A 10106-nucleotide genomic window follows, 5' to 3' on the forward strand; every position below is an offset into this window, starting at 1 on the left:
CCGCCCGCCGGGGGAGCGCGGCCCTACCTCTCCCACGCCCCCCGCGGCCGGCTCCCGCCCCTCCGGGGTTGGTGGAGAAGGACGGCTCCGGGAGGGGCCTGGGCTGCAGACTGAGGAAAGCCTTTGTGGGATCCCGGGGTGGAAAGTGTGCAGGTTCCAGGGCACTGCCACACCCCACTGCCGTGGGTTCAGTGCCTGGATCGCGCCCCCGCGCGCGCGGAGCAAACACCACGGAGCCTCGTTTATGCCAGGTCCTCTGCCAATCCCTGAACAGAACGCCTTTCCAAGCCCGCAGATTCCCCGCCTCCCCACCCTCCCTCTGGCCTCCTAGTCCCGCCCCTCTTTGTGTCCCCACCCCACTGAACTCCCTCCCCCTTGTCCCCAATGGTCCCCCTGCCGCTTCTCCTTTCCTTAGCCCCTTTCCATGGTCCCTCGTACTGCCCTTCTCCCTTCCGTCCTTTCAGACCCCTCCCCCATCTTTTGTGTTTCTCCCCGTACCCCTTCCCCCTTGGGCTCTGGGGAGAGGAAACCTCTGGCCCCACCTCTGGTCCCTTCAGCCCCGCCCCCGCTCCCACCCCAGTCTCCACTTCGCCCCCACCAGGAGCGCTCAGCCTCTGGCCAGGAGCGCCCTCTGGCGTGTGCGCATGCTCCCTGCTCCCAACTGCAAAGTCCTCCAAAGGGACCTTCTAGGCTGCGCGCCGGTAGCCCCCGAGCGGGTCCGCCCGCCCGCAGCGTCTCGTTGGTGCTGCCGGTGACCTCCGACCCCGCGGCTGCGGGGCGGGGCGGGGAGGCCTTAGCTCCGGGCGGGCGGCGGCAGCTGCAGCGGGACCCGGGAGCGGGGCCCGGCGCCGCCCGGGCCGCGGGGCGATGTGAGTCGGGGCGCGGCGGGGCGGGGACGAGGCGGCTCCACCGAGACCGCACCGCGCCGCAGTCTCCGCTCCCACCCGAGGAAATCCTGGGCGGGTGGGTGGTGGAACCCCGGGATTGGGGGCGGGGATCGAAGGACGACGCGCGGCCCCGACCCCACCCCCGCCTTTCCTTCCCGGTGTTTAAAAATCCCCGACAACCCTGCACCCTAAATCTGCCGCTCACGCCCCAGAACACCCCCTCCCCCGACACACCTTCGCACGTCCTGGTGCCCTCAGAACTCCCTCCGAATTCTCCTGATACGCCCACAGAGCCACCATTCTCTCCTGGATGCCCCCAAATGCTTCCACTGCGCTGAAATTCCTCTGATCCATCAGCCCCCCCTCCCCCCTCCATTCTCCTTGCACCACGTTCACAACCAGAAAACCGCCCACGTTTCTCCAGCCTTCTCACATATTTTGAGACTGCATAACCCCCTCTTAACTCCGCTCCTAATCCACACCTATTCCAAACCAGACCCCCCTCCTCCAGTTCCACCCAACATAATCCTCTTCATTGGGCTGTCATGTGTCCTGATAACCATCTTAAAACTTCACCTGGGAAGTTTCCCAAGGATGCAGAGCACAAGGGGCCCTTGGAAGTGATATTGTTTTTCCAGAGAAGAGGGTGGCATTTCAAGGGACTTCAGGACCTGGCTTGTCAGCTTGTCTACCTGAGGCTCAGATCCCTGAATTTTTGGTTTATTGTTAGCATTTATGTTAAAATTTTAGGCCTTTCAGAGCTTGGAAAACAGAAAATCTATCAAGCTTCCAAATGTGATATTGAAGGAGATTGTCCTGGAAGAGGAAAATGTATATTTTAGTGATGTTTGTCCTATATACTTACCTTGAGAGGTTATTTAAGCTGGAAGCTCCACAGTTTACAAATATTTTCCTTAAAAACTAAGGCCTTGGGGTGGGAGTCGGGGTGGTGGTGGGGGGATTGACTTGGCAGTCTCCCAGATATTTAGTAGCAACAAAACAAGACTAGAATTTTGGTTTCCTGAGTCTTAACCCAGTGCTCTTTCCATCCCTTTGTAGAGTTCAAGTTCTCTGCAAAGGCAAGGTGGTGGTTTTGGTGTTGGTTGTAACAGGATTCAGATGGGGAGTCTAGAGGCCACTTAAAGGTCTTGGGCTGCCTCAGATTTCAAACTTATTGATGCTAGGGGCGTCTCCTTCTCAGGGCTTATGGAGCTCGGAATTTGTGGTCCCTTTGCCCTTGATCTCGCTTTATTCATTGGTGTTTCTGTTCCATTAGGACCTTGAACGGATAACCAGGTGGGATGGACTGACAGCAAGTCAGTTTCTTTAACAATTGGGGATGAGGATGGAAGGTTTCCGCTAACCTGTGGTCTCTGTCTCCTATGCTAGGTGAGCCCCAGGTGTGTCCCAGAGGGATCCAGGTGACTTCTCTACAGACTGCTTGCCATGACGCCCCACCACGAACGGGGGAAATAAAGTGGGGGTCCTTCCCCATGCCCCTCCCCTGGTCAGCTCCCCAATGGCCTGGGTAAGGTGACAGCTATGTGTAGGAACCACTTTCCTGGAGTTTCCCAAGTTGGGAGGAATGGAAGGTGCCGATCAGGCTTGTTCAAAGTTTTACATTCACTGAGAGTTCTAGAAGGATGTCTAATCTCATAGGCTCGTTTCTTTCATTTCTTACAGCAAATTGCAACCCCTTAACTTCTGGTTGGGATCAGTCCATGCATTTGTTTGCTCCCTTAGGTCACTTAAGCCTGGTGCTGTCCTCTCCATCCTAGGCACAGGTCTTACTGTTGTGACATAAATCCAACTGCCGTCGTCTTGGAGGGAAAAGCCAGCTAGTAAGGCCTCTGTCTCCCCTTTGGCAAACCCAGCATTTATTATTATTTTTTTAATGAAGAAATACCTAACCAAGGTTATAAAAATTGTGTTCTGTTGTAAATGTTCAATCTCCTCAGTGTATCTTTTGACCATAGTATCGCACCTCATTTGGAGAGAACATCAAAAAGATAAAGTTGAGGTGGATGTCAGGATTGTGGTGAGGAAGGAAAAGAGTGGATTTGGACGATGTGGGAAGAGTGAGGTGGAAAAGGAGCAAAGTACAGGCCAGTGTCTGGGATTCCCGTTAGTTTTTTTGCTGAATCTGGATGAGGTCCCAGGTCGGCAGCCAGCTTCCTGATGCAAATCACTTCTCCTGGGTCCCTACTTTTATTTTTATCCATGCTTTTCCCGCTGCTCAGGCCTCCCTTCCCTATCATTACATAGGCCAAAATCTTGTGTACTTCTCCAGGTCCAGGTCAAATGTTACTTCTGAGAAGCTCTTTCCATCCCCGTCAGCATTAATCCTTAACACAGCCTAACTTGAATTAATGTTTATCCAATGTGTGTCTGGCCTTGGGCTGAGAGTGGGAATTCCTTGAGGGAGGGACTGTGTCATACAGTCCTTTAGGCAGAGTAGGTGATCACGACAGGGTGGCTCTGCCAGAGTTCACCAGAGCAGGGCTTTTTGGAGCTAATCTTGATGACTTTCTTATCCCTTATGTTTTTCCCTAGGGTGGGCTGGCTGCTCTGACACCATGGGGAGCTGCTGCAGCTGCCTGAACAGAGACAGCATCCCAGACAACCACCCCACTAAGTTCAAGGTACCCACAGCCCCGTCCTCTCCTGAGTCCCCAGCATGGCCTCCTGGGCTCAGGCCCAAGCTGTGGAGTTGCCTCAGCCTCCCTAGAGAAGGTGAAATGATAGGCCGAGGCTGTGGGCTCATTAAAACTTCTCGAGGTTAGAGCCTCTGAGGTGGCCTGAGGAAAAAGAGCCCAGGCCACTGTCGTTTATGTGGCTCTTGGCACTACCAAGAGTGAAGAAGTACTGTAATACAGTAGCAAAAATCGTGATTTTTAGAATGTTCACTCCTGTCAGTATATCTTAGTAACTTTCCATGTAACTTTTTTGGAGAAAACAATAAGTCTGTATTTGTGAGTTAATATATAAAGTATTTAAAACAGTGCTTAACCCATGGTAAGCACTATATTGGTGTTTGATGTTTGCTTTGGGAAGCAAAGGCCAGGACCAATGGACCTGTGCACCCTGGCCCCTCCTACCTCCCTGTAGGGGGAGCCCCCTCCTGACTCCCTGCCTGTTGAGGCACACGATTCTCCTGCTCACCACAAGAGGGAGCCCTCAGCAAGGTCCTACAGCTGGGAAAGTGGTGGAGGCCCTATGTACCCTGGGTGCCGAAACAATGTATACAAGTGGACGCTTTGGTCAACGTTGCTCAAGCAGTAGTTCCCCGTAATCGGAAGTGTCTGGACACTGATGGTAACCACTTTGAGCACCTCTTGTAATTGCAGAAGTCAAACGTGACTTGTAGTCATCTTTTGTTATCAGTATATGTTGAGTATTAGAATTTTAATAGTTTTTTCCTTTCTTAAAATGTGTATACACTTTTTTGGCACCCTCTGTATTTGTTCTGCGTTGGGCTTGACTCTCCCAGGGTCTTAAGATTTTGAACTTAACCTTGAACGCCTTCTCCCATTAACATTTGATCCTTGGATACTAAGCCATGGACTATCTGAGGTCATCTAACCTTGGTCATCTAACCATCTGACCTTGGAGGTCAGCTAACCATCTGTCCCTCTCCTCACTGTCCAAATGACAAGACTGAGGCCTAGAGAGCTGCTTGGTTCAGTGGCACTGGGTAATCACGTGGTGTTCTGTAGTCTGGTGAGTCAAGTGAGTCCCTCAGTCCCCCAGCTCTAGTCCTCCATCATCAGCCCGCCTCCCAGTGGACCCATATATACACTTGTCAGACTCACTCCTTGATCCTCTGTCCCCTGACCCCCCAGGTGACAAATGTGGATGACGAGGGGGTGGAGCTGGGCTCTGGGGTGATGGAGCTGACGCAGAGCGAGCTGGTGCTTCACCTGCATCGGCGTGAGGCTGTCCGCTGGCCTTACCTTTGCCTGCGGCGCTATGGCTACGATTCCAACCTCTTTTCCTTTGAGAGTGGCCGCCGGTGTCAGACAGGCCAGGGTGAGTACCAGCCCCTGCCCCACCCTGGGATAGGAGCTTTTGCACCTGGGCCAGGTACCTGGGCTGGAAGTCATAGCTCAGGGGACTGTGGGGAAGCCTGCCGACTTGGCAGGTATTGTCAAACGAAGGGAAGGGTCATGGTCAAGAGCACACAGCATGTTGATGCAGAACTAAGTGGACTCCCAGGCCAGTGCTCTTTCGCTTCGGTCACTGCAGCTCTGGCCTGGGTCCCTTTGTGGGACCCGCCCATGGGGAAGAGTCAGTGCACTCCTGGGCCAGAGCCTGCTTGGCAAAAGCAAGTGATTTCCTCCTCCCTCTGTGACTCCAATTTTAAGGGTCCCTAAGCAGGAACAAACTTCCTTCTGAGCCCACATGTTATATGCCCTGGGCCCTATGAATAATGAAAGGTCAGGCAGGAAGCTTGGGGCTGAGTGCCTTGGGAATGATAGATTTGGGGAGGCAGGACTCTTTTTTCCCAATGGACAGAGTAACCCTCAAGAGGTTAATCTTTGTCCCTCGTCACCTGTGAGCAATGGAGTGTGAAGTATTCTCCCTTCTTCCCCTATTTCCCTGGAGCCAGAGGTCAGGGAGTAGTAGGGGGTGTTCCACAGGTCAAGGCGAGAGCCAGCCGTGGCTCTTTGAAGGAGTGGTGTGGTCTGGGCTTTTTTCAGGACCCAGACCTAAGCTCTGTCGAAGGATTCCTGCACAGGATTGTGTTAAATGGAGTTGGGGGTGTGACTGTGCAGAAGTGAAGTGAACACGGTCCTCTGATGAGGCTGCTGCATGATAGGGAGTGTCTGAGGTTGTGCTGGCTGGGGCAGCCTTCCCCTCCAGCGTCTGACCCTTGGAGCTCATGAGGTGGAGGCAGCTAACACTGGGTGAGCCGAGAGAGGTGGCGTTAAATCCACATTTGGGATACTGGAGGGGCTGCCTTAGGCCCCAACACAGGGTTTTCCTAAAACTCCAAGCTTTTCCAGCGTTTTTTAGCCCTCGACGTAGCTTGCCACCTAGTCTTTTTTTCCCTGCCTCTATCCTTCCTGTCCATTTCTGAAAACCTCAATTGTCCCATACCCCAGTAGCTTTGTCTATCTTTGTTGTGGATATCCAACACGCACATCCCAAGTAGCCTCCCTTGAGTCCTGGGCCCCGCTGTTACAGGGTGGGGTGCAGAATCCCAGACTGGCACAACATCTGAGGGCATCTTCAGACCCCCGGAGTTACAGGTGCTTAGCCCAGTCCTGCTGTCCCCAGGACTTCAAGCTGCTGTGTTAGAGTTTGAGGGGCTGTAAGGCTGGCTGTACTGAGGAGCCACACGATCACTTGGCCATAGTTGTCCTTTAGCTAGTTGGCCCATTCTTCCATCCTTTCAGCACCAGAGTTTAAGCTCCGTGAGGTCAGGGGCCTATACACAGTAGGCATGCGCTCTCTAGCCAGGCTCTGGGCTAAGTACCCGGTGAACAAGCAGTGAACAGGACAGACCCTCTGCCCTCAAAGAGCTTCAAAGCTGTTGGGCATAGAGCCGAGGGCTGGTGCTCTGGGTGGAGCTCATTTTTCTAGGGAGCAAAGGGTGGTAGGCAGAAGGAGATGGGAGCGGCATGTGAAGAGGAGTGGTCACTCACCTAATACTACCCTTTTCACTTTGGTTTGTATTCTCTTCCCCTCACTCCTGTATACATACATCCTTATGAAAATGGTTTAACCTTAGAGGAACATAGCTGAACTATTAGATTTCAAGATGGTAACAGATTGTAGGAGCGCAGGGGCTCGGGCCCAGCCCTTCCCTTAGCTCTTGGATTTTAGATTATGCTGGGGAGAGTACTCAGAATGAAGGGGGCTCTCCCACGGCCTATCCCCTGATCCCCCCCCCCGACCCTTCCCGCAGGCCTGGGACTGGAGTTTAGCGACATTTCCTGAGCTTTGTGCATGGGTTCAGCCTCTCTGATCCTTCTCTATTGGGCACAGGATCAGAGGAGCCTCATTTCTTCCTTTCCTGCTTAGGGATATTTGCATTCAAGTGCTCTCGGGCTGAGGAAATCTTCAACCTCCTTCAGGACCTGATGCAGTGCAACAGCATCAACGTGATGGAAGAGCCAGTCATCATCACCCGCAACAGCCACCCGGCCGAGCTCGACCTCCCGCGGGCCCCCCAGCCTCCCAATGGTGAGGAGACCCCCTTCCTCGGCACCCCAACGCACGCATGCGCGCGCGCATGTGCACAGGCTCCGGAAGCACCAGTCTTGGAAGCATGAGTCAGGCAGGCAGGTGAGCTGGGTGAGCAGGGGCTGGCTGGGTGAGCCAGCATTCCAGGACTGGTGTCCATCATCAGAACCACCCTTAGGGATGGGTAAGTCCTGGCGTGGGCCAATCAGGTGATTCCAGCTAAGGCGGGGGAGTCTTGGAACTTGTATCGACTGATGGTCTGAGAGCAGACAGGAAGACACTGGGTTTCCATGGAAATGGCACTCTGGAGCCGTTTCGCTTCCTTCCTTCCATCTACTGGATCACACCCCTATACCTTTCCTGATGGCTGGTGCAGGCATCTCTGCCCATGACTGGTGGAGAGGTTCCCACAGGCTCTGCTTGTTCATACACTGAGTCCACACTGAGCACTGCTCTATGTTCTGTACTCCGTGGGCTGGCCTGTGGGAGGCAGAAGAAATAGAGATCTAGTCCCTGATCTCAAGGAGGTTCCCTGGAGCTCAGCGGCAGGGCTAGAAGGAGGTGAAGGGTCGTCCAGTGATTAAAGGTGCCTTCAGTGTTTCAGGTAAGGTGCCGGTGGGAGAAGTGTAATGGGGTTCAAGCTGAGCTCTGAGGGAAAGGGTAGGGAGAGGTGAACGATCACGAGGAACTGCCGGTTCAGTGGGCTGAACCACCGTGGGGGCCCTGGGAGCATCTCCCTCCATTGGAGGAGTCCCAGGACGCCGCCCATGTGGCTGCTGGTGGTTGTCAAGTGGTTTAAGGAGCCCTCCCTTGGACTTGTCTCCTCTGTGCCCAGCTCTAGGCTACACTGTCTCCAGCTTCTCCAATGGTTTCCCTGGCTGCCCAGGAGAGGGCCCACGATTCTCAGCACCCCGGCGCCCCTCAACAAGCAGCCTGCGACACCCCTCGCTTGGGGAAGAGTCCACCCATGCCCTCATTGCCCCCGATGAGCAGGTGAGCAAGCAGCTGCCCCACCCCTCCCTGCGTGTCTGGGAGGGAATCTGGGATCAGGAAATAGAGGACCTCTTCCAAGCGAGGATCATGGGGGGAAGAAAATGATAGGGCCCCATTCCTGTCCCCAAAAAGGGAGGCAGCTTCCCCGGAAGTTTCGGCGGACAAGAAGGAGGAGGAGACCCCACTCTTTCCCCCGGTGCTGCCTGTGTCTCATCCTGTCCCTTCTGTTCTCTCCTTCCTCGCTGCCCTTGGCCCTCCTGCTGCACTCGGACTCTTCCCCCTTTCCCACCCACCCAGTCCCACACTTACGTCAACACACCAGCCAGCGAGGAGGATCACCGCCGGAGCCGGCACTGCCTGCAGCCCCTGCCCGAGGGCCGGGCACCCCTCCCCTCCCAGGCCCGGGGCCCCGACCCGCGGGACCCGCAGGTGTTTTTGCAGCCGGGCCAGGTGAAGTTCGTGTTGGGCCCAGCACCTGCTCGGCGGCACATGATGAAGTGCCAGGGCCTGTGCCCCAGCCTCCGTGACCCCCCTCACCACAACAACAACGAGGGCCCCTCGGAGTGTCCGGCCCAGCCCAAGTGTACCTATGAGAACGTCGGCGGGGGGCTGCGGCCAGGAGCCGGCTGGAGACTGAGCCCAGAGGAGCCAGGCTGGAACGGCCTTGCCCACCGCCGGGCCGCCCTGCTGCACTATGAGAACCTGCCCTCCCTGCCCCCCGTGTGGGAGAGCCATGCCCAGCAGCTGGGGGAGGAGGCCGGGGACGATGGGGACTCGCGGGATGGGCTCACACCCTCTTCCAATGGCTTCCCCGAGGGCGAGGAGGACGAAACCCCGCTGCAGAAGCCCACCAGCACCCGGGCTGCTGTCCGCAGCCATGGCAGCTTCCCTGTGCCACTGACCCGCCGTCGAGGTTCCCCAAGGGTCTTCAACTTTGATTTCCGCCGGCCAGGCCCTGAGCCCCCGAGGCAGCTCAACTACATCCAGGTGGAGCTGAAGGGCTGGGGCGGAGACCGCCCCAAGGGGCCCCTGAACCCTGTAGTTCCCCGAGCCCCCGTGCCCACCACCCACCCTGCCCGCAGCTCAGATTCCTATGCCGTGATTGACCTCAAAAAGACCGTGGCCATGTCCAACCTGCAGAGGGCTCTGCCCCGAGACGATGGCACCGCCCGGAAAACCCGGCACAACAGCACCGACCTGCCTCTGTAAGGACTTCCTCCGCCTGCCCCGGTCCAGCCTCTGCCTCACACACCCCTCCTCTGAACCCACACACCCCGGGGTTCAGGGCTGCTTTGCAGAAGGGCATTGAGGTGGGACCAGATGCTTCCCTGTGCTGACCGGAGTCCCCAAAGATATCAGCCACTGAGTCACCTGGTCTCCGAGTCTGGGAGAGAAGAGGGTGACTGAGCAAGGAGGGAGCCATGATGTAAACTGTGAAGGGTTCCCATGATTGCATTTAGCACCCTCCCGTTATGTCCATTTGTCTCGTCTGTCGTCTGTGTATTTTTTTTGGTTGAAATTTGGAAACATTTTGTACCTGTTGATTTTATTTATCAGTTTATTTTTCTATTTATTGTTTCAAATGTAATTTAACATATTTATTATTAATATAATTATTTTTAAATTCTGGCTTGGTGGATGATGTCAAATTCTTAGGGCATCTTTTCTGGCATGGTTCTGGGGGTGGGTAGGGGAGACCTGAAAGAGATCGGGGCTTCCTGCCGAGAAGTGTGGGGTGGGGGTGGCTTTTGTGACAAGTCTCTGACCATGTCTTTTTCTCCTCCAAGAAGCCCTCACCCGGGGATGGTTGCTCTGTCAAAGGAAAGTGACAGGACACTGGAGTCCTAGGTGCACAAGAGGGATCTGGAAGGAAAACTGCCCTGAGATAAAAATCCTGTCCCTCTGAGGTTGGCGATGGCTGGTGGGGAGGATGTTGGTGGGGAGGGCTACACTAGATTCACCTTCTCTGGAACCCTTCACTGATTCTTCCTTTTGCCACCAGGCAAGTGACAGTGGGTACTGCTCTCTTTTCACACC

At 55.2% G+C, this 10106-nt stretch overlaps 2 protein-coding genes across 7 annotated transcripts in view; one reads left to right on the forward strand and one right to left on the reverse strand.

Annotated features, from left to right (window-relative positions):
* Positions 1-1241, reverse strand: part of PRICKLE4 (prickle planar cell polarity protein 4) — a 7650-nt gene extending 6409 nt beyond the window's left edge. The window contains exon 1 of the mRNA XM_019642659.1: positions 1122-1241. Coding sequence (XP_019498204.1) covers positions 1122-1241 — 120 coding nt within the window. The remainder of the gene's footprint in view (positions 1-1121) is intronic.
* FRS3 (fibroblast growth factor receptor substrate 3) overlaps positions 1-9698 on the forward strand; it is a 15140-nt gene extending 5442 nt beyond the window's left edge. The window contains exons 1-7 of one of the 6 annotated variants that reach the window (XM_019642749.1): positions 663-869; positions 2277-2415; positions 3441-3529; positions 4730-4916; positions 6915-7076; positions 7912-8069; positions 8367-9698. In XM_019642749.1, the coding sequence (XP_019498294.1) occupies positions 3464-3529; positions 4730-4916; positions 6915-7076; positions 7912-8069; positions 8367-9278 (1485 nt within the window). In that variant the 5' untranslated portion in view covers positions 663-869; positions 2277-2415; positions 3441-3463 and the 3' untranslated portion in view covers positions 9279-9698. The other 5 variants (XM_019642751.1, XM_019642752.1, XM_019642754.1 and 2 more) reach the window with 5 other exon arrangements.
* Positions 9699-10106: the final 408 nt, after the last annotated feature.

This window comes from Hipposideros armiger, unplaced genomic scaffold (assembly GCF_001890085.2).
Source record: "Hipposideros armiger isolate ML-2016 unplaced genomic scaffold, ASM189008v1 scaffold_72, whole genome shotgun sequence".
Taxonomy (NCBI): Eukaryota; Metazoa; Chordata; class Mammalia; order Chiroptera; family Hipposideridae; genus Hipposideros; species Hipposideros armiger.